This window comes from Mesoplodon mirus, assembly GCF_964341445.2.
Source record: "Mesoplodon mirus genome assembly, chromosome: 2".
NCBI classification, from domain to species: Eukaryota; Metazoa; Chordata; class Mammalia; order Artiodactyla; family Ziphiidae; genus Mesoplodon; species Mesoplodon mirus.
The window spans coordinates 123,181,605-123,206,131 of record NC_138977.1 but is presented as its reverse complement, the minus strand read 5'-3'; the positions used below and the strand labels follow the sequence as shown (position 1 = coordinate 123,206,131).

The window sequence follows — 24,527 nt, the reverse complement described above, 5'->3', positions numbered from 1 at the left end:
AACAAGGAGGGGAACAAGTAGGGACAGTCCCTTCGAGCAGCGGCGGCACGCCTGGCACGTCCTGCTCTCTTGGCTGACTGCTTCCCACGAGGGTCCCTCAGGACCCTAAACTCAGCTCAGCATCTCCCTCTTCTTGGTTGAGGGACTCCCTCCCTACGCCGGTCACCAAGCCCCTCAACTCAGCCTCTGCTAATTCATCTCAGTGTTCGTTCAACAGCTACCCACTGGGCCAGATGCCCGGAATTCCAGAGGGTGCTGCACGCTCCCTCCCTGCCACTTGCCCTGATGCAAGTGCAAGTGCATGTATGTGCTCACTCTTGGGAGACTGGAGGGTAAAGAGACTTTCTTTTTTTTCCATACTAAGTGCACAAACGTGGTTGTATTTTACACATAAGGCACATCTCAATTTGGACCGGCCACGTTTCAAAGACTCAATAGCTGCCGTGGCGAGTGGCTGCTGACCAGCCTAACTTCGGACAGCCTCCTCCCCAAATGTTTCCTTTGTTTTGATCAGTAAAAATGTTAAATATAATGTACCTCATGTGATATAATGCACGCATATCCACTGTCTAGATTCAGTTTACATTGCATCAAAAACAAAACAGAAAACTCTTAACGGTCTAAAATGTCATTCCCCGTACTTGGTCCCCATTTCTCTTCTATTTTTAAATATGTAAAGTGGTACATGGACAGCCAGGGTGTCCCCCTTATCCTCTAGGTCACCACTCATCTCTCGTTGGTTGTGGGTCATGCCTGGGGTGTTTTCGTGCTTCCACAACAAAAGTGTGTATCTGTGCACATTATATAGTGTTGCTTTGAATTTTTTTTTTAATTGAACTATAGATGATTTACAATGTTGTGTTAATTTCTGCTGTACAGCAAAGTGATTCAGTTATACATATATATATACATTCTTTTTGATACTCTTTTCCATTATGGTTTATCACAGGATATTGAATATAGTTCCCTGTGCTATACAGTGGAACCTTGTTGTTTACCCATCCTGTATATACTAGTTTGCATCTGCTAATCCCAAACTCCCACTCCATCCCTCCCCCTTGGTCACCACAAGTCTGTTCTCTATGTCTGTGAGTATGTTTCTGTTTTGTAAATGAGTTCATTTGTGTCATATTTTAGATTCCACATATAAGTGATATCATATAGTATTTGTCTTTCTCTTTCTGATGTACTTCACTTAGTATGAGAATCTCTAGGTCCAACCGTGTTGCTGCAAATGGCATTATTTCATTCTATTTTATGGCTGAGTAGTATTCCATTGTATACATGTGCCACATCTTCTTTGTCCACTCCTCTGTCGATGGACACTTAGGCTGCTTCCATGTCCTGACTGTTGTAAATAGTGCTGCAGTGAACATTGGGGTGCATGTTTTTAAACTTTATGCAATGGTGTCATACTGAGAAGAGTTCCTGGACCCAATTCCAATGACTGTGTGTGGAGGCTTCTTCACACCAAGCAGTTCTTGATGCCAGCGTGGAATCTGAGAATTCCACTCAACTCTGACACTATCAGCCCAGAGATGGAATCTGATTTTGCTCCACTTCAGACTCCGAGCACAAGTCTAGGTTGTACCTCTGACCGACTGACTATAAATCAGAGGTTCCCACGAGTCCCTCCTCTGGGTCGTTCCATTAATTTGCTTGAATGGCTCAGAGAGCTCAGGAAAACCTTATGTTTACTCAGTAGTGTAGCGATTTATTATTAAAGGATATTAAAGGATATGAATCAACAACCAGATGAAGAGACACACAGGGCCAGGTCCTGAACAAAGGCGCTTCTGTCTTTGTGGAGCTGGGGGCCCAGCACGGTGGCACCAGGAACCTTCCTGGTTCCCTGACATGGAAACTCTCCAAAAAGGGTCAAAAAGAGCTCCTTTTTTGTTTGTTTGTTTTTATGGAGGCTTCATTAAACATAGTCATGATTGACTAAGTCATTGGCCAATAGTGATTGACTCAACCTCAGCCCCTCCCCTCCCCTCCCCAGAAATCAGGGGGTGGGACTGAAAGTTCCAGCCCCCTAATCACCTGGCTGGTTCTCCAGGCAACCAGGCCCCACCCTGGGGTGGGATACAAAAGTCACCTCATTAACATAAACCCAATTGTGATAGAAAGGGCTTGTTACTGATAACAGGACAGCCACTTCAACTTCATGATTGTGAAACACTTTCAGAAACTGAAGACAGGAGGCCAAATATTATAACAAAGGAGACTCCCGTTGCTCTCATCGATATGAAAATTCCAAGGGCTTTGGGAGCTGGGAGACAGGAACTGTGGGTGAAGAGCAAATAGATCTGAGAAACACATTTCATCACATGCGCATTTTGTAAATGATAATATCACAGGACACGTAGTGTGTTAACCTCAGCATCATGTTGTTGAGATTTGTTGGTGGTCTTACTGGAACTCTTGTTCCCGTATTCTAACTGCTGTGCTGTGTCCAATCGTGTAGCCAACCCTCAACTCATTTGCCATTTCCCCACTGAGTCACTCCTAGGGGATTTCCTTTCTCCCGTTACAATCCTTGCTGCACAAAACCCCTCACCTGTCTCATTCCCAGGGAAGGCTTCTCTAAGCCCCAAACTCCGGTGTGTTCCTGGGGCCTGTGCCTTTCTGCTCTCCCAGGAGCTGCACTGTGGGGGCTCTGGGTAGGCGTGTGTACGGCCTGCCCCCCCTGCAGCTCAGGGCCATCTCCTGAACCTCCCTCAGAGACCCTCGCGTTTCCTTTTGTTAGTTGCTGTGAAATGGTATCTCACAGTTCTCACCTGCATTTCCACAGTTACCAGTGAGGTATTGACCGCTCTGTAACTCCTACATTCTTATTCTCTAGCATGAAAAAAAATTGCTTGTCTTTTTACTGATTGATTTCTAGACACATACCCTGGGTACTACTCCTTATCCCAGAGTTGAGTTGCCTTTTCGTTTGTTTGGGGTGTCATTTGTCAAAAAGTAAATCACATTTATTAATCCTTTCCTATATGGCTTGTGATAAATAAAGAAAATGCAGATTAAATCATCAGCCACTGAAATGCTGACTGACATGCACCCTGAGAGGAATTTAGGAGGAAAACAGGATGAGCGATCTGTGCTTTGGACAAGCAGGCTCCTTAGATCATTAGATGCATATCTCAGGAAGAATTTTAATGAAGCCAGGCTCTTGCATCTTCCCCTACATAGAAAAGCACTAAAACCTTTAACTTGAGATGTCTGTTCTTTGTGAATAGCAGTAGTCTTTTACCAAGATGTAAGCTTTACTGCACATATTCCCAGGCCAAAGATTATATATAAACTAGGCTTCTCCCCTGACCTCTTCAGAGCAGTTTCTCAGAGCTACTGAGTGGCTGTCTCCCAGGCCATTGTCCTCAGTAAGGTCCCTGAATAAAATTTAAGCTCACAACACATATGTTGTGCACTTTTCTGTAAGTCGACGCTTGTCTTCTTGTTTCTCGCTTAAGAAATTCTCCCTATCCTGGTGGTTTTTTGTTTTGTTTTGTTTTTTGTCCCACAGACTCTTCATTGCAGGGCTCGGGCTTCTCTCTAGTTGTAGTGCGCGGGCTAATTAGTTGCGGTGCGCGGGCGTAGTTGTGGCGCGCTGTCTCAGTTGCCCCACGGCATGTGGGATCTTAGTTCCCTGACCAGGGATCAACCCGTGTCCCCTGCATTGGAAAGCGGATTCTTAACCACTGGACCACCAGGGAAGTCCCTATCCTGATGTTTTAAAGATATTTTTCCTTTTCTTGTAAAAGTTTTACAGTTTTGCTTTGATATTTAAGTTGTTGGGGCCCAGGGTAGGCTGCCCCAAGATGTGCCTCAATGGCATATGGATTATTTAGAATTAAAGTTACTTAAGAAATGGCCAATACAAAAGGACACTCTGAACCTCCTCTCTGTGCCCTGAAAGCAGGAAATAATTCTCCCATGTGAAGGTGCCCTCCCTGTATCTGGACGTAGGACACCCTTATCTCCAGGGACAGGGAATTAGGACTGAGAAGCCTGTCTAAAGAAACCTTGTTACTTTTAAATTTTATTCCCCAAGCCCAGACTCTGCTTAGATTCTTCACTAATTGAGCACTAAAGCCTAAGTTTCTTTGTCCTCTCAATTCCTCACAAATTTATAGTTTCTTTGTCTAAAAAGTATAAAAGCTGCCTACTTTGGCCACTTCTTAGGTACTATTTTTATGAGACCTCTGTGCACATGTATTAAATTTTGTTTCTTTTTCTCCTGTTAATCTGTCTTGAGTCAGTTTTATTACTAGTCCAACCACAAGAACTCCCGAGGGATAGAGAGAGAAATTTCCTCCTTCCCAATAAGGCCTTTAATCCATCTGGGAAGTTATCTTTGTTTATAATTTAAGGTAGAGATCTCACTTTATCCTTTATTATTAGATATAAATATACGTGTTAACCAACATTTTAGAATCTGAGATGAGACCTGATTAAAATAAAAAGGTGTTTATTTGGGGTTTGTTAGGACTGTAGCCCAGGAGACACAGATTCAAGATTACTTGACTTGTGTTCTGTGGGACCTCAAAACAGGGGACGCGTATGAAGGCAAAATCAGCAAGGTCACAGTTAGTTAAATGAGTTTTTTATCAAGAATTATAACTGGAGTTGGCAAGAAGTAAGGATGCTAGTTAAGCAAGGATTGGTTGGAGTCCGAAACGTTTGCGTAGTTAGAAGGGGAGACCTTGAGATCATAAGGTTACAGCTGGCAGTGGCTAGCAGATACTGTCTTGAGGACGGCTGGTGGTGTCCTTGAGTTTAATACGGTTCAGAAAATTCAAGTTCTCAGTGGTGCAGGTAGTGTCTGAGACCAGGTCCTCAGTGGTTGCCTGACTCCATCTTTGTATGCCTTGAGGCAGGAGATAGATGAGCCCTTGGCTGAGCAGCTGGAGTTTGTCCCCTGTGGACAGATACTGCCAGATGAAGAGGAAGAGAAGCTGAGCCCTGCCCAGACAAGTGACCACATATTTCTCATTCTTGAGGTCAAAGAGACCTTCCCAACTATACATGCACAGAAAGACTCCTTGGAGGTCAAAAAGGGAGTGATGTCAACCTACCCGTAGGCCTCTTCACTAGAATCCATCTTGGCTAAGAGATGCATGCACATACATGGGAGGATCCTGAGATAAAGCAAATATGGACTCAAAATGAGGCAAAGCAAGATGATTGGCCGAAGGAAACATGGAAGAAATGCCCCATAAAAGTGATTCAAACTCCCACGAAGGGGCTTCCCTGGTGGTGCAGTGGTTGAGAGTCCGCCTGCCGATGCAGGTTTGTGCCCTGGTCCGGGAGGATCCCACATGCTGTGGAGCGGCTGGGCCCGTGAGCCATGGCCGCTGAGCCTGCACGTCCGAAGCCTGTGCTCCACACTGGGAGAGGCCACAACAGTGAGAGGCCCGCGTACCGCAAAAAAACACAAAACACACACACACAAAACTACCATGAAGACCACTCTCTCTCTGAGCCTACCTCTGTATGCCTATTCACACGTACTCTTTTCCCTCCTAATAAACACTTCAGTTATTTCACTACTTTCTGTTTCTTTCTGGAAATTCATTTTCTGCAAAGCCGTACAGGCCAGGGCCTTGTCACTGGCCACTGGTCTAGTGGCTAGGATTCAGCGTTCTCACTGCCACAGCCTGACTTCAGTCTCTGGCCAGGAATCGAAATCCTGCTTCAAGCCGCTGCAGGCCAAGGCCACCCAAGATCATGCCTGAGCTATTGTTGCCGAAAACTTGGCCTCTGTGCACTGGTGCCGAATCAAATCTCAGAGACAGAGTTTTGGGTGAAGTAGAAAAGAAGAGCTTTATTGCTTTGCCAGGCAAAGGGGGCCACAGTGAGCTCATGCCCCTCAAAAACTGTGTGTCCCCACCCGGGAGGATTTGGTGAGGAGTTTTATAGCAATGGTTCAAAGGCAGGTTGCTGGTAAGGATCAGGGTGTGTGCAGGGCCTGCGCTCCTTTAACCTGGCCTCAGGTGGTCTCCTGATGAGCTTCTCTGGTTCCTTTAATCTGGCTTCAGGTGGCCTCAGGTGGTCTTCTCTGGAATGAAAAATGCTGACATCTTCCATTTGTTGGAGGTTTTGGTTCTGTAAGAAGCTCAAAGATATTGGTTTTTTTAAAAAGTTATTATTTATTTTAGGCTGCATTGGGTCTTTGTTGCTGCACGCGGGCTTTCTCAGGTTGCAACAAGCGGGGACTACTCTTCATTGCGGTGGCTTCTTGTGTTGCAGAGCATGTGCTCTAGGCGCTTGGGCTTTAGTAGTTGTGGCACGTGGGCTCAGTAGTTGTGGTGCACAGGCTTGTTGCTCTGTGGCATGTGGGATCTTCCCGGGCCAGGGCTCAAACTCATGTCCCTTGCATTGGCAGGCGGATTCTTAACCACTGTGCCACCAGGGAAGTCCAAAGATATTGTTATGTGTATCCCTTGAGGCAGAACCAGGACCCTCCCCCAAGGCTGCGCTATTGTTTCTTGGCTGCTCCTCCCTTGTCTCTGCATCTCCCTTCCCTGATTAGCAAATGTTTGGACCTGCCATTTAGGACTCAGGGAAGGTCATGGAGGCTGGAGTCTGTAAACAAGAAACAGGGGACACAGAAAGGCTTCTGTGTCCAGGAGCCCCACAGGGTCCTCTTCAGTTTCACTATGTTTACTCTATTTATAATTCTAATTTGTCATCAGATGTGTGTGTGTATCTATCTGTCATCTATCCATGTATCTCCTTTATCATTTTATCTTTATTGTATGGGTAGCTAATTTTTCTCACACCTTTTCTTTTTTATTTCAGTGCCTTTATTAAATCTATTATTTTTAAGCTGTTTGTAACATCATCTCTCACATAAGGGAACAAAATTTGCCACCCCAAAATGTGTCTTACAGCATATTATTTTAAGCTGGTTATTTTCTAAGAAACAGCAGGACATGGGGAAAACTCTGAAAACCAAGCAGGAATTTCCTTCCCTTTTGTAAGAAACATTTACACTTGTAAGGGAAATCTCCATGTGTGAGGGCGTCTTCACCTCTATACCAGGAAGAGGAGGGTGGCCAAATCTGTAGAAACTCTTAACAGTGGAGAAGGCACTGACTTAAATCTGCATCACAATCTTACCCTTGTTTACTGTGCTTTTCCTGTAACCGCCCATAATTGATTCATCCCACCCTAAACATCCTCTTTTGTCTTTAGCTGAGGATGGTATTAAAGGTGAGGGCTTTGGCCATTTTGGTCAGTTTTCCTGGGTCTCTCCCATGTATACGTATTAGTAAACTTTTGTGAAATAAAATTCATATTTTATGGCAAGACAAGAAAAATTTAAACATAAAAAGTTTTCTCTGCCCTTTGGCCTCCTATCTCCCCTCACCGTGCACTGTGTATCTGCATTATGCATCAAGCAAACCTCTCCATTGGCAGGAACACCTGCTCAACCATAAAGAGCAACATTCTCCCAGTGTCAACAAGATAACTCCTTAAAGATAACATTCCGTCTAGATCTTCTAAGGGGTCACATGACCAATCACGATGACACTTAGATCTGGATTATGTAAACTGACAGTAATACATCTTTTGATGTATAGCCCTCTGTCTCAAGAAAAGTATATAACTATGCCTTGACTTCTAACAGGCAGAAGAGTTCTCAGAGTTTTCTGAGATGCTCTTCATGGGTTATAATCCTCAAATTTGGAGCAAATAAAATTTTCCATTTCTTCCTTAGATTGACTAATTAACTTCTCATTGACAGTTTGATTTTCTCCTGTTAATTTGTCTCATGTCAATTTAATTGTTAGACCAGCGGGAAGAACCTAGAAGGGGCAGGAAAATTTCCCCCTCCCCGACACTCACATGTATTGATATTCTATATTTACACAAATTTTCTTCCATGTTATTCATTTTTTTCTATTGAACTGCATGTCCAATGTCTTCCTTCAGAATGTTGCTCTTGGCACCTTCCATGTGCATTTCAGATAAGACTGTCATGTACCCTGCATTACCTTGCCAGGGCGCAGGCTAGAATTGCATGGGGTTTACACATTACTCTGAGTAGAATGCCATCCTGTAATTTTGAGTCCTTCCATCTTTGAATAGGTCTCTCTCTCCACTTATTTGGGTCTTCTTTTATGTTTTTCAATAAAGCTTAATACTTTTCTTTGTAACTGCCTTGCCTGACTTTTGTTAGATTTTCCCTGAGATGCATTTTAGTTTTTGTGGCTATTGTAAATGTTGCCTTTTTAAAAACTTCACTTTCTATTCGGTTATTGCTGGTGTAAAGACTGTTACTGACCTGGTGTACTAATTTTGTAACCAACCACATTGCAAAAATTTCTTTTTAGTTCTAATTATTTGTCCATTTCCAATATCATCTGTGACTAATAATGTTGTCTTCCATCTGGTTCTACAAGGGCCAGGTCATTAACCACTGCAGTTGTTAACCTACTGTTACAGAACACAAGTCCATGTGCCCGACGCACAGTGAGGCCAAACAAACCAAAAAGTCGGCGTTTGGAGCAGAGAAAGGTTTACTGCAGGGCCACGCGAGGAGACGGGTGGCTCAAATTCCCTGATGGGAGTATTCCCCAGCCAAAAAATGCACATATACTGACTGCTCCTCTACCTCTTCGGAGCAGTTCCTCAGAGCTACCTGAGAGGCTGTCTCCTAGGCTATTTTGATCAGTAATGTCCCTGAATAAAACTGAAACTCACAACTCTCATGTTGTGCATTTAAAAATTTCAGTTGACATAAATGATGTCCTTGGTTTCCAAACCCTCTGCAAGTGATCCAAGGGTTCTTGCTAAGACCTCTGCTGGGGCCCAAGGTAGGTAGAAAAATGTACGTCAATGGCATTTTAGTTAGTTTGAATTAAAGTTACGTAGGAAATGGCCAACACAAGAGAGACACTCTGACCTTCTTCTCTGTGCCCTGAAAGCAGGAAATGTCTCCCACGTGAAGGTGCCCTCCCTGCATCTGGACGTAGAAGGACACCCTTATCTCCAGAGACAGAGAAGTCAGGGCGAGAAACCTGTCTAAACAAACCTTTACTTCTTTACTACTCACACCCAAATTTTGCTTACATTCCTTTTTATCTATTTATTTATTTAGTTGTGTTGGGTCTTAGTTGTGGCATGTGGGATCTAGTTCCCTAACCAGGGATCGAACCCGGGCCCCCTGCATTGGGAGCATGGAGTCTTAACCACTGCGCCACCAGGGAAGTCCCATAAATTCCTTACTAGTCAAGCACCCAAACCTAAATTTCTTTGTCCTGTCACTTACTCTCAAATTTATTGTTTCTTTGTCTAAAAAGTATAAAAGCTGCCTGCTTTGGCCACTTCTTAAGTCCTTTCTAAGTGACCTCTGTGCTCATGAATTAAGTTTCTGTCTGTCTCCTGTTAATCTGCCCTGTGTCAATGTTATTAGTCCAGCCACAAGAGCTCAAGGTGGGTACAAGGGGAAATTTCCCCCTCCCCGACATCTCCAACACAAAGTTGAGTAGAGGTGGAATGACAGGCTTCCTCTTCTTTTTTCTGAGTTAAGTCATTAAGTATGAGGTTTGCCTGGAATTTTGGTAGATACTTTTTAACATTAAGGAAGTTTCTTCTATTTTTAGTTTGCTAAGAGTTTATTTGGGGGGGATGGATTTGTTTTTTTGTGTGTGTGGTTTTTTTCCAATATAAATAAGCATTGAATTCTATCTATGTATTTTTCCATTGATTATCATGATCATTTGTTTTGTCAACCAAAGAGGAAAAAAAGCCACAGAAGCTTGCAACTAAGAAAAGAGTTTATTTGGGGTCTTAAGAATTGTAATTCAGGAGGTACAGATTCAGGTAAAACCAAAAGCGTGTTCCAGGGAATAGAAAGAGTCAGAAGCTTATAAACCAAAAGCCATGAGGCTGTGCTCTGACACAAGAAAGGAAATATTTGTCCTTAAGCGATGGCTGTCATTAGGGTGAGGGTCAGATTAGTATCTGGAGTTTCTGGCAGATGCCTTCACTGGGACATTAACTGGTCAAAAGGTCAGATTCCATTCAGGTTGGGACCATATAAGCTCCCGCAGTGGCCCCCAGCTCCATTTCAGAGCTCTCTTAGCAATACTGACTCCATTTTTTTCCTTCCAGTTTTTTCCTGGATTAATCTGTTACTGTGGTAAATTATACTAATCCAGTGTTCAATTTTAAGTCAAGCTAATACTACATCTAATTTGAAAGTCAATTGTACTATTGTTTTATCTGTCTATTCATATTTCCACCCCTGTAAGCAACCATTTTCTTTGATAATATGCCTCCATATGTATGGAAAAAATGATTACTGTGCTCGTTATTTCCATTTTAGACTATTACTGATTTTTAAAAAATTTTTTATTGAAGTATAGCTGATTTACAATGTTGTGTTAGTTTCAGGTGTACAACAAAGTGAATCAGTTATACATATAAATATATTCACTCTTTGTTTAAGATTCTTTCCCTATATAGGTTATTACAGAGTATTGAGTAGAATTCCCTGTGCTCTACAGGTTTGTTCAGGGCTCTGCTCCAAGTCGCTTCTTCAGAATAGCTGATTGTGAACACCTTCTCTAAAAACAGTATTTTGGCCACCCTTTACACACTTCCCTTCTTTATTATTTTCTTCTCAGCAGGGAACAATGGATCTGAGTTATATCTGCCTTCTTCCATTAGAATGTCAGCTCCATGAGGGCAGGGTTTTGCCTGTTTTGTTCACTAAGGTTCCCCAGAGCCCAGGATGTGCTGGCACCCAGGAAGCAAATACTTGTTCAGGAGCTGAAATCAGGCTCTAATTCCTAGTACTTCAGCGAGAACGATCAGAGGTTCATTCTTTCGAATAAACTCTACAGGCTGCCTGTGATGGGCACCAAGCACATTAAGAGCAACAGTGGGTCAAACCGCTGTGCCCGTGGTCACGGCGCTCCTCACCGCTGTAGCTCAGCAAAGGGGCACCAGGTCCCTCAGGACATGCTGGCAGAAGCGGACCGATCCCTCAAGAGCTGGGAATGTACCTGATACACAGGATGCGCCTGGACCGTGAGGTTGTCTCCAGGAAAAGCCCCGTCACTGAATGCCATTTGTACTTGAAAGAATGACAAACTGGTTGCCAGGGTTTGGGTATGTGGCAGCCATTTCCTTGAAAACGAACCAAGTGAGACTGCCAGTTCAAGGAAAAAAACACTCAGTATTTGCTGTCAACCATAAAATTTGAGTTTTCACATGTAAGTAAAGTTTTGGAAAACTTACAGTTGCCACTGTGAGCTTCCAATATTTAAAAACTTTTCTGATGAGACTGTTGGTGACATAACAAGTGAATTTGGGTGAATGATGGACTGGGTCAACATTCGGAAGATCTATATAGCTTAAAGAATCATTTTTTTCCAAATGATAATACAGATGTTACAGAATCACACCCGTGTAAAAGATCCATTCAGGGAGCAAGACAGATCAATGGATTTTAATGAAGCAGAGCATGAAAGTTCATTGATATGGTTTCAGATTCCACAATGCAACTGATCTGTTTTTAAAATAACTTTTATTTTGAAAAGTTTAAATCTCACAAGTTATAAAAATATTACTGAGAGTCCCACGTACAATTCACCCAGCTTTCCCCAACAAGAGTACCTAACATGGCCACAGTCCTTGTCAAACCTGGCAGCGGACGTGGGTGCCAGTCTGTTCACTCAGGTGAGACCTGAGTAGGTCTTCACCTGTTTTACACACGCCCATTTCTTCTTTCTCCAACTAACCTTTAAGAAACTATCACAGCTCCAATTTTAGTGCAGTATCAAGAAAGAATATCCATGATGATCAGAAAAGGATATTAAAGTACTCTTCCCTTTTCCAATGACATATCTGTGCAACTGCTGCAACCACACACACAGACCACAACAGACAGATGCAGGATCCAACCGCCTTCAATTAGGTCAGACATTAGATTTACAAAAATGTAAAGCAATGCCACTCTCCTCGCTCAATATTTTTGTTTTGGAAAATATATTTTTCTTTAAAATGTTATATTAACACACAATGGGTTTATAACCTTATTTTCAAATGAATACATATTTTTCAATGTCTTAGTTTTAATTTTAAATGCCATAAATGCTGACAGACGTAGCCCACATAAACCCAAGCAGCTGGGGGCCCTGGTAGTTCCTGAGTTCTGCGAGGGGGCCCCGGCAGCAGATGAGCCCCATCCCACAGAGCCCCCAGGCCCTCCGAGGCTCCCGTGCACCGTGACAAACCTGGAAACTTTTTATTCTTCAGTTTAAACAGATAAACTTGGGTAACTTATCCAGAGGAAATTAAAAGTTCAGAAGTTTCTGGAGTGATTGTCAACAGGGGAATACAATTCATATCCAAACTAAGTATTTTAAAATGACTTTTTAAAAACACTTACTATTTAACCTAAATTCAAGTACAGTAGTCAAAGAAATGGAAACTATTCATCAACCTTATAGAATTCACACCTTGTTTTTTTAAGAATGATCTTGCATTTAAACAGATTCCTTTCATTATGCAAATCTATGAAGTAAACACTAAAGTTTAAAAAATATATTCTTTTTAATAGCTTAGTCTAAGATTTTGTGTTGGTTTGGTCCATGGCTGTGAAGAATATACAGACAGCAGCTGTGATGAGTAGATGCATTCCCTCATAGAGAAGTTTTGGAGAAAACACACTCCATATAAATAAATGATAACGCAGGGATGTCACCAAAATGATATATGCAGAAACTGGAATAGAACAAATCAGTGCGTAGCAGAAGCAAGCATGACTCAGTGCCGAACCGCTGTTAATAAAAAGGGAAACATGCATTAGTACACGCCACTTCTGGATCATGTGAGGCATGAACACACACAAATAATCGATATTTGTACTTTGACTACAGTAATTCCTGTTCCTGGGACTTAGTCTGGTGGGCACTGTGGCGCCCGAGGAGAGGACAGCTGTAGACAGGCACCTCCAGTCACTTAGGGCCACCACAATCTGCAAAATAGTTTTGAAAGATGCACCCCCAAATTCTACAGTTATTTATTTTAAAATTATACACGTTGTAACATATAAACAATGAAAAGAAAATCAACGCAAGGATGAGATACGTGTGGTGTCCAGTGGGGTGTCTGGTCTGTCTGGTCTGGTCTGGGGACATTGGCTCACTCCTGAAATAAGAACAGTCCCCCTCAAGGCACATGCGTGCACTGCCTTTGTTTCCAAGCCATCTCCACACCATTATCTAAATCTAGCCTGTTCCTCAAGGCACCTTCCGGGGATTGTGACCATTTCAGGATGACAAATTCCACCACTCAGGCACCTTTCACTCCTTGTCAACCCCACAGATCCTCAGGGGCCAGGCTTTCCAGATTCCAGTCCTGGCGCCTCTCCTCACCCCCGCACCGAGTGTCCAGGTCGCCTGTCCGAGGTCATCCACGACGTGCATCGCTGCTGCTAACCCCTCCCAGAGCAAGGGCTCCATCACGCATGCAGGCGTCCTTGCCTGGCCCTAACTGGCTCCCCACTGGGGCTTCAGTGCCCATCCTTCCTGCTGGGATCTCCAGCTGCCCGTCACCCTCAGCAGGCAACACACTCTGCTTACTTCTCCTTGATGCATCACGCAGCCTTGACTCCTACCTGCAGGCCCTCTTCTGGGATGCCGTCCTGACCCCTCACACCAGCGTTGTGACTGGCTCATTTCGCCGCTGCCCCACCAGAACACACGCTCCTGGAGTGAGTCCTCACGCCCACACCTTGGGTCCCACTTGGGATCCAGTCCACCCGGCAGGGGATTCCTGGAGAGCTGGGCCCCGAAGCATCACCTCTTCCCTCCCCAGGGCCTTTCTCCCAACACCCAGCAAAGGGCACCCTAGGGAAAGGCCTAGTGGATGACGGGCCTCAGCGCGGGCTCTGCTGCCCCCTCCTGGGGCATCAGGGCGTCTGTGCTCAGCTGGGAGCCTGCTGACCCCACTCCCCTCTTGACCAGACAGTGAGGGAGGGGAGCTCAGGACACTCACTTCCTTGTGTTTCGATTTCACACACTTGGAAGACACTGACTGGGGTTCCTTCCAGAGCGACAGCCAGTGGGGTGACAGTTCCCGTAACCTCAACAAATGACAACTTGCGACCTAGGGGATGAACGAAGGACCTGCAGCTTGGACTGCTCGGTTGTCCCCGCTGCCGAGCTCCAGACCGGAGGCCAGCCCCCAAAGCAGAGGGGCACGGGCCACCCAGGGCCTAAATTTTAAGCCATTAGAAATATATTTTCTTTTTCTACCACTTTAATCTGGTTATAGTTTCCTTATTTTACTAGAAAAAGGAGAAACAATGAGTGAAACTTGAGTGAAAATGAAGAAGAAAAACCTTTTCTAAAATAAAGGAGAAACATTCCTTAATGAGGGAAAACATCATACAACACTCTCCAACCGATTAAAATGCTTTCAACCCACTTTAAAAACATGCTTTTCATCTGTCTTTTTTTCTCCCCAGTAAAAGTGTAATAGATGAGAAGTGCCAGGAAAATCAAGTTGTGATTTTAGCACCAGGAAGCTGCTCTTCACAGAAGCCCAGGCTCTCACCGTCTGATCCTCACCCACCTGGGTCCCCCTGCCCAGCAGCCCTGGGGTCTGCAGACGCGGTACATGCAGAGAGCCGTGCTCCAGAGCAGGCAGCCCTCTGGGGCAGTGGTGAGCGCACCTCACCGGCTCACGGCCCCTTGGTCCCCGAAATGCAAAGACACCTGTCGGTCAGTTTGGGCCTCTCCACCGCAGCAAACCCACCCCCCAGGAATCCACCTAGAAATCCGTTAATGAAAGAACCCCCAGCTCGGCAGCGATCTTGCAGCTGACGTGGGCTCACGTCCAGCAGGAAAGACTGGCAGGGCGTCCTGGGCCCCCCGCACAGCGACCCAACGTCCCTCCGCTCCCGCCAGAGGCGCTCGGCTCGCAGGAGACCAGATCGGCAGCGGCTGATCAGAGGGGAGTCTGTCCACAGACATCCCAGAGGCCACATGCAGGCACGTCCCTCTTCCTCAGGAAGCCTGCAGCTGGGGAAAGAGAGCCTCTCGCTGGGGAAGCCAGGGCTCAGCCATGGCAGTCTGGAGAGTAGAGAGCAGGTGGTGCCCACCGGGAGCCAGCGGCCTCAGAGCAGAAGCCCACCCTCCTCACGGGGAGCCGTCCCTTGCTTTCTTGCGCCAGAATCCGACGCTGACCTTTGCCCCATCCATCGATGTGGACGTGAGCTTGGTGCAGAGGCAGAGGGTCCCGGAGGCCTGTGTCTCAGGAGCTGGTCTGGGGGTGACACGTGGGTCTGAGAAGAACCCGTGAAGGAGGCTGAGGAAGCGGGGGCAGGTTCAGTGTGGGGTCAGACACCACCACAGTGAGGCCTGCACTGGTAACTCGGGCGGAGAAGTGGGGGCCCCGAGGGGGGCGGGGGCAGGAAGCTTGCCCTCCCCTCAGCTGCAAAGTGTCCTCCTGGGGCCTCCCTAACCCGCTTGACCCCCCAGGGTGCGGAGGGGAGCGTGTTAGGAGTTCAGAGGCGCTAAGGGAGCCTCATACCCCGCGGCACCTCACATGGCGGTGACACCATCGCCCGTTTTACAGACCGGGGAGCCAGGGCCCATGTGGGAAGCACAGAATCAGGCAGCCACACACCACCTGGGCTGCACTCTGCTAGGTGGGCCCGGGCACCGAGGTTACTGTGTGGGTAGAAGCTGGAGGCCCCTTCCTCATGAAGCCCCCTTTCTGAGGGGAGCGGTGTATAAACAAGGAAGGAAGCACTGCATGTGAGGGGGTGGGAATGCTGTGGAGTAAACAGGCAGGGGAGGGGTGGACGGATGGACGTGCTGGGCAGGACAGAGCAGTGGGCTGCCCCGTCAGTTCGGTGGGAAAAGCGCCTTTGGGGCTGGTGACTGTTGGACTCCATGGGGGCAGGACAGGGCAACACAGAGTCGCACCCCCATGGACAGCCCCTCAGGACTGTCCAGGCTCCTCTCTCCAGCAGGGATCCTGGAGGTGAGAACCAGCACCTCCTGTTCTCTTGTTCCAAAGGGAACCCCCCCATCCCCCCCACCCCGTGCTTCAACCAGGTCACCAGCAAGTAGAGAAAATGAAAAGAGACTTTCCTTCTTGTCCCTCTTGGAGACACACCTTGGTATGAGCTGGAAAAAGGCAGCAGGGGCGTCTGAGCCGCCCCCACACAGAGCAGCCCTGCCACGCACTGTGGACTGTTCAAGGTAAAGAAAACCGATGAAAGAGACCTTTGAGCCCTTGGGGTTCAGGCACCCTGTCTCTGGAACAGGAGTTAATCTGCCATCAGATTAAAGATGAAAGAGCCTCACCTGCTGGCTTCTGAGGTCAGGAAGTTTACCAGGTGGCTGGCCCACAGCACAGGCCCCGTATATGTCGCAAACGCCGTCAGGAGCATGGCTGGGATCTCCACATAGGCGTCCAGGCCCACGAAGCCTGCTGAGATGTCCACGGTGGCAATGCTGTTGGAGTTTCCCTGGACACGGGGAGAAACATGCTGAGCCGGCTGGTCTCATTCCATGGCCACTAGCAACCGTGAGAGCCGGTCACGGTGACCTGGACACACAGGAGCCCCAGCTGCCCGCTCACTCCTGGTTCTGGGGCTGACCCTAGATGCTGTCCCTCCACCTGCCTGCCTCACGCCCAGGCAGGAGGAGCAAGTGGAATGTCTTTTACCTTCAAGAAACTATACAAATATAAGTCTGATGATGAACTATGGAAAATTCCAAACTTCCGCAGATCTATTTACTTCAGACAGACACACCGACCTCCCTCCTCAGGGACCCAGTCTGAGGGCTGCACGTGGCATGGGGGGGCTGAGGGCGGTGTTGCCACATGGCTCGCTCGAGGGTGGACGCCGCTGTGAGGTGGCGGAAGGAGGGCGGGCTGGCTGCCTGGCGTACGGCTCAGGTGTCAGATGCAAGATCCGGGCCAGTAACAGGACAGCTGATCCCACACAGGGACGGTGGGGTTTTGAATCCAAGGGAAGGGTCTCAGAAGGTTCAGTCCCTCTCCACTCTCAGTCTTCGTTGACGCTGGGGGCCTTTTCTGAGACACTCATGATGTTTACGGGTCTGACAGCACAAATGTCTGTCCCAGCCCAGCGAAGGCCCCTCCCAGGAGCTCTTGCCCCAACGGCCTGGGACACAAGTCCGGCTGGGTGAAGCCCACCACCTTCTCCCTTGGCCGTGTGCCACTCCAGGCAGTCACTGGGTCGTGGTGCAGACCCCAAACATCTCAGAGCCGTGCTCTTCCCTCGACTATAACCTCCTTCGTGCAGCTTCCCCCGACCCCCCGCTCTGCCCATGTCCACCTGGGCTTTCCCCTAACTGCATGACTCCCTCCCTGGAGAAGGAGACCCTAGAGCTGCTGAGAGGAGGAGGGGAGCAAGAACAAGAGTCCCAAATGCCATGCTGAGGTGGGCCGAAGATGGAAAAGCGGGTCCGACACCAGGCAGGTCGCTGGAGGTCCCGCTGAAGCCGGTTCAGCCGTCAGAGAGGGTCGGCCTAAGGCGTGGCCCGCATGCTCTGGGGCTTTCCTTGCGTTAACTCACTAGATCCTCAACAGTCCTGACACCGTGCAGGTGGGGAATCGAGGCAGGGAGAGACCCAGGGGCCCGCGGAGAGCTGTGGATGCCAGCGGGGCACCACGCTCCTGACCCCATACCACGAGGAGTTGGTGAGCTGAAGGCTGGAAGAAGGAGCGGAGAGCCTGTGATTCTCCTGCCAGGAAACTCGCCAGGGAGCAAAGGGAGACGCCAGAGGGAAGGGCTGTGGGAGGGGAGATGAAGACGGCCCAGGGGCGCTCTGCTCCCAAGCCCGCACAACTGCCGCGCGTCCGACTTGCTGTGGGGCCCCCGTGCAAGGGCCGACCTGCGCTGGTCTTGCTCCTGAGGGCCTCTAGCACATCTGATGGCGCCCGCTGCAGGGACGCCCGTGGCCGTTGGACTCGTGCACTCTGGCTGCCCATGGGCAGCGCCGGAGATGTGCCAGCATCACATGCCGTCACAGAAGCTTCGTGCTCACCCCCGTGGGACGAGGCCACATGCCCCGGAGGAGCAAACCGAACGTCCGAGTCTGCCTCCTCGCTCGGGCATTACCTGTGGTCAGTCTTCCTGACACTGAGGCCTCAGCGCTGAGCCAGGCTGCCTGACCAGCAGCTGCCTTCTCCGTCTGGGTTCAGAGGGAGACTGTGGGCACCTGCTTGATCAGGCCAGCAGGGTCTGCTGTGCCCCCAGGACACACCTGCAGCTTGTAGACTGTGTGGGCGCTGCCGGGAGGGCTCCCAGGCAGAGCTGTGGGGCTGTGCGCCCCCGGGCAGGGGTGTCCTGCGTTCATGAGACAAGCCCGCTGCTCAGCTGGGCCCTGGGGAGCCTGGAGAAGGGAGAGGGATGAGGCGACCTTCCGATGTGGCAGCGTTCCCATCCCCACCAAGCCACTTGTGCTCAGAGACAGAGTGCCCATTGTTAACTGACCTCCAGACAGGAGGCAACCCCCAGGAACAAGCCTGCAAGTGACGTCCAGGTGAAGAGAGGAAACAGACTGACATGGGCCGTCTGGACATTTCTTGAGATGTGCAGTGAAACCTACAGTCCTTCCGAGGCCACACATGAGCTACACCAACCAGCCGGCAGGACAGCTCTGACGCAGGCGCGCTCGGAACAGGCACCCGGCCGCTCTCCTCCCTCCTCCCTTGGGGCCCGCATTCACGCTGGTCCCTTCGCTGTCTTCCCACTCCCGGCTGGTACTCTGCAATTCTGGAAATGCAAGCTCTGCATTTCTCCACATCCATGACGCCTGTGACCTTCTGAATTTCTTCTGAGAGGTACGAACAGCTCTGTCCTTGGTGGTAAAACACCATGAGGCATACAAGGAACAGAATCCGTGGTCCGGCGCTCGGCTGTCAGAGGGCACCTTCCCGCGATGGGCGGCTCAGACTCCAGGAGGTGCGGTCCACGCCCTGGGTCCGCAAGGACCCCAGCTGTGACATCGCTGCGGGGTCCTGGTGACAACGGTAGGCACTGAAGTGGGGGGTCCTTGGGGCGAGGCTACAGCTGGACTGAAAGGGAGATGGAAGTAAAGTGGGGTTGGAGGACTGGGGAGGCACAGACGGGGGGAGGGTCAGGTCACATCCCTCCAGGACTTACAGGTTTCTAGCACTTTATCCCTACCCACTTCTGGGCTTCAGGGAACAAAAGGAAAAGCCATGCGACTGTGGTGAGGCTGGAAGCAGCAGGAAACCAGGAGAGGAGGAGGAGGAGACGAGGAAGAGGCCCTAGGCCAAGCTGTCGGGACACAGAGAACCAGGCAAGCGCAGGGTCTAGACAGAGGAGAAGGGAGGAAATACAGATCCTCACTGTACAGACGGGAAAACACACTTAGACGTTCAGTAGGGTTGCCAAGCTCCTCGGCTGGAGAGCGCGGAGCGAGGCGGGGACGCTGGCCACTGCGCTCCACTGCGCTCCACCCTCGGGGTGACGCATGCGGTGCAGTCGAGGGCGGGGCCGCCTGACCAGGGCAGCGGTGTGGGAAGGCTGCGGCGGAACTTGGTCCCTCCAAGGCCAGGAGCTGGATGCTCTGTTCACCTCTCCAGGTGCTTCCCAAGTACACAGCTGCACACTGAGGTCTACCCTGGCGGCGGCTGGACTTGCCTTTATGGGCCCTTCAACACTGGAGAGAAGACATGACAACCACGGGGCCCAAGAGATTAATAACCAAGTGAGGAGCCCCAGAAATGCCTAGTGCTGACAGCCAGGGGAGCAGGTGAGAGCAGTCATCATCCACATCCGGTAAAGCCACGGGAACACGATGCGCTTCCCTAACCGCCCGCTGAAAGCAGATCCAGCGCAGCTACTATACACTGCCCCCAAGGATGTCTGTCTTAAATAACTAAATGTACTTTATGTTATATGTGCAATTTAAGCATAATTCACCACGCCATACTGACAGTTCTTTCACTAAACATACATGGTAACTTCCTAGCTTATGGTAAAATTTTCTCAAAGAAAAACTAAAAGATAAACGACATAAAAAGTTAATAGTCTTCTACTCATGATAATGATGAAAACCCACCTGAAAATAGAAGAACGCTTGACCGAACCAGTAATGCATCACGGTGACCTCAGCTGCGTCGTGCCTCAGGGGCCTCCAGACGAACTGAGTCAGGATGGTCTGGATCACAAGGCTCAGCAGTAAGACGGGAAGATTGTGAGGCCTGAGGAGCAGCGCCGCCAGCAGAACTAACCCACTGTATATTTCCCAGAGGCCCACGGCCTTGACTGTGCAGTCATCAGCAGTGATTTGAGATTTAAGCAAGTCTTTGGTGCCCGTGAACAGAATGCCAAGGACAAAGACATAAACAAAACGAGCTTCGGTAATGCCCCTAAAGAAAGCAAAACAAGTCAGATTTATTAGCACCAGCTAGAAAAATTCAAACACACGTTTTCCCATGAAAACCACGTGTCTACTGAGCTGACAGTACAAGCTTCAGGACCCACCCGCCGGGGGAGCTCTGTGGAAGTGAGGGCGTCTGCCTCTGCACATCAGCCCCCCAGGACCCCCTTCCCAGAGGCCGGCAGGCCTGTCCTCTCTGTGCTCACTTCTCTGATGGAGCCGGCTTACAGGAAATCTTGCTCATGTAGCCCAAGGATCACCTGGGTGTAGGACCAGAGCCATTACTTGTAGCCAAAAGACCTGTCCACCTACTTTGCATAGTTAGTTTGAAAAACCACTGCAGTAGGATGAGGTCCAGCTCTGTCAGGAAATTCCGTAAGTTCATAAGTGCTAAGACACAACCGAGCATGTTCACAACCAAGCAGATTTAAGTACGTGCTTGCCTGTGTATAGACACACACATACAGTGGTGCAGTCCAGACTGTGGGTCTGGAGGAAGGTGGTGCCAGGTTAGTCTGGGCACTGCCACAGACGAGCTCTGCTGTTGGGGCAAGTTAATTACAACTTCTGATGCTCAGCTTCTTATTCACAAAATGAAGAGAAATGGTACCTACACCTCACAAGGCTGTCCTGACAATTAAACAAGAGAACGCACGTAAAGCATTTGGTACACAGTAAATATTAAATATTACTGTGGATTAAGTATTTTAGCACAGTCATCATCTGTAAAGGATACAATTTATGGCACTTTATATTCCTAAAGCATATTTTAGATCAATTTCATAAATCAAACATTTTATATAATACTAGAAAAGCTGATTATTTAAAGTGACGCTAAGTAAATAAAATTTTAAGTGAAATGTTCACCTTAAGAATGTATCTAGGGACATCCCTGGTGGCGCAGTGGTTAAGAATCCACCTGCTAATGCAGGAGACACGGGTTCAAGCAAGCCCTGGTCCGGGAAGATCCCACATGCCGCAGAGTCACTAAGCCCGTGCGCCGCAACTACTGAGCCTGTGCTCTAGAGACCGCGAGCCACAACTACTGAAGCGCGCGTGCCTAGAGTCCATGCTCCACAACAAGAGAAGCCACTGCAATGAGAAGCCCGCGCACCACAACAAAGAGTGGCCCCTGCTCGCCTCAACTAGAGAAAGCTGAACACAGCAATGAAGACCCAATGCAGCCAAAATTAAATAAAGTAAATAAATTTAAAAAAAAAAGAATGTATCTGTGTTGAAAACTGAATTTTCCTATATCAGATTTTCTTAGGAAAAGGCTTATGCATTTCTTTAAAATAAATTTATTTATCTTATTTATTATTTATTTTTGGCTGTGTTGGGTCTTCGTTGCTGCATGCGGGGCTTCCTCTAGTTGCAGTGATAGGGGGCTACTCTTTGTTGCGGTGCGCGGGCTTCTCACTGCAGTGGCTTCTCTTGTTGCAGAGCACGGCTCTAGGCACGCAGGCTTTAGTAGTTGTGGCACGCAGGCTCAGTAGTTGTGGCTTGCGGTCTCTAGAGCGCAGGCTCAGTAGTTGTGGTGTACAGGCTCAGTTGCTCGGTGGCATGTGGGATCTTCCCGGACCGGGGATCGAACCTGTGTCCACTGCACTGGCAGGTGGATTCTCAACCACTGCACCACCAGGGAAGCCCAGTTTCTGCGTTTTTTAAAAATGCTTTTTTTTTTTTTTTAGGATGATCCGTTTAATTTAAACAGTGGAGCACTATCTACTGGCAACATGGAGACACCAGAGACTGATATGAGGCCCGCCATGGGGCCACACCCTGGTGGAGGAGCTGGGGTCAGATGCAACCACAGCCAAGGTGTGTGCTAAGCTGAGTGCTGATGACGGACCCACAGGGTCAAAGAGGGAGCAATGAGCAAAGGCCCAAGTAGAGAAGTTTCAAAGAAGAAAGGGGCTGGGTTCTGTATCAAGGAGGACGCCAGGGCAGACTGACTGTGAACAGGAGGGAGAGCACCACCGGATGCCTTTAATGGATCCACCTCTTGCCCTAACCAGTCAGCTGTGCCTGCAAATCCAGAACCACTGAAAATTGGCTTTCTGCTCCAGCCAGGTCTGGGCTTCAAAGTGGAGAAGAAAGTCAAGAGTTAAATGTAGAGGATTCTAGAACACCGATGGACAGCAGCACCTGGGGGGGTTGAAAGGAGAGAAGCAGCTTTCAGGGAGACCTAGAATTAGGGCAGCTTTAGAATTGGGGCACATCTAGAACCAAGAGGGGTCTAGAATCAGGACAGATGGGGGTGGAGGATGGAAGCATTCTACGGGACGGATGTGAACCAAGCAGTGCAGGTTAATGAAAGGGTGCACTGGCCTATATTTTGGGCACCAACAAGGTACATGCTGTTCTATCCATGAAAGGTAAGGAAGTCATCGAAGTCTTGAAGTGAGTGATGCTGAAATCAGGTGCATCTGAGAGGAAAGAGGAATTTATTCATGTGTTGCCCTCTGAGATTTAAACAAACACCCCTGGATTGGACGCCCTCACATGTGACATCCAGCCTTGACATCTGCCCAGAGTCTCAGACTTTGAAGTGAACAGTCTTTAAGATGTCTCCCCACCAGGCCCTCCCCACCTGATCTCCCTGCCTCAGGTGAAGGCCTGCCACTCTGCCGTCACCTCAGCCAGGCCCTTGGCATCACCTTGACGTCCCACACCAGTTGACAGGTCTTGTTTCCAGGTGTGGCCCTTGTGCCCCTCAACCACCCAAACAACCGGGCCATAGCACTCAGAATTCACCTTGACACCTTTTTAGAGAGGATAACACTTGTTTTTCTTTCTCTGATTAGGAAAGCAATACCAAACATCTAGAGAAGAGTTAATATCTATCCTTCTCAAACTATTCCAAAAAATTACAGAGGAAGGAATGCTTTCAAACTCATACTATGAGGCCAGCATCACCCTGCTACCAAAACCAGACAAAGATATTGCACACAAAAAAATTATAGGCCAATATCACTGATGAACACAGGTAACAAATCCTCAACAAAATATTAGCAAACCGAATTCAACAAAACATTAAATGGATCATACACCATGATGAAGTAGGATTTATCCCAAGGATGCAAAGATGGTTCAATATCTACAAATCAATCAAAGTGATACACAACATTAACAAATTGAAGAATAAAACCCATATGATCATCTCAATAGATGTAGAAAAAGCAGTTCCAAAATTCAACATCCATTTATGATAAAAAAAAAAAAACTCTCTAGAAAGTGGGTATAGAGGGAACATACCTCAACATAATAAAGGCCACATACGATAAGCCCACAGCTAACATCATACTCAGTGGTGAAAAGATCTAGATCAAGAACAAGACAAGGATGCCCACTCTCGCCACTTTTATTCAATATAGTATTGGAAGTCCTAGACACAGCAATCAGATAAGAGAAAGAAATAAAAGACATCCAAATTGGAAAGGAAGAAATAAAACTGTCACTGTTTGCAGATGCCATGATACTATACATAGAAAATCCTAAAGACAATACCAAAAAACTACTAGAGCTCATCAATGAATTCAGTAAAGTTGCAGGGTATAAAATTAATAAACAGAAATCTGTTGCATTTCTATAACCAACAACAAACTATCATAAAGAGAAATTAAGAAAACAATCCCACTGACAACTGCATCAAAAGAATAAAATACCTAGAAATAAATCTAACTAAGGAGGTAAAAGACCTGTATTTGGAAAACTATAAGACACTGATGAAAGAAACTGAAGACAACACAAACTGACGGAAAGATATCCCATGTTCTTGGATTGGAAGAATTAATACTGTTAAAATGACCATACTACACAAAGCAATCTACAGATTCAATGTAATCCCTATCAAAATACCAATGGTGTTTTTCACAGAACTAGAACAAAGAATTCTAAAATTTGTAGGGAAACACAAAAGACCCCAAATAGCCAAAATAATCTTGAGAAAGAAGAACAAAGATGGAGGTATCACATGCCCTAACTTTAAACCATAGTACACAGCTACAGTAATGAAAACAGTATGGTAATGCACAAACACACACACATAGATCAATGGAACAGAATAGAGAGCCCAGATGAACCTACACTTATATGGGCAATTAATCT

General features: G+C 47.6%; 1 protein-coding gene across 4 annotated transcripts in view; it reads right to left on the bottom strand.

Annotated features, from left to right (window-relative positions):
• Positions 1-11,527: 11,527 nt before the first annotated feature.
• PIGG (phosphatidylinositol glycan anchor biosynthesis class G (EMM blood group)) overlaps positions 11,528-24,527 on the bottom strand; it is a 41,749-nt gene continuing 28,749 nt past the window's right edge. For 2 of the 4 annotated variants that reach the window (XM_082606683.1, XM_082606680.1), the window contains exons 11-13: positions 20,097-20,406; positions 16,338-16,501; positions 11,528-12,797 (exon numbers count right to left, since the gene is read on the bottom strand). In XM_082606683.1, coding sequence (XP_082462809.1) covers positions 12,584-12,797; positions 16,338-16,501; positions 20,097-20,406 — 688 coding nt within the window. In that variant the 3' untranslated portion in view covers positions 11,528-12,583. The other 2 variants (XM_082606681.1, XM_082606682.1) reach the window with 2 other exon arrangements.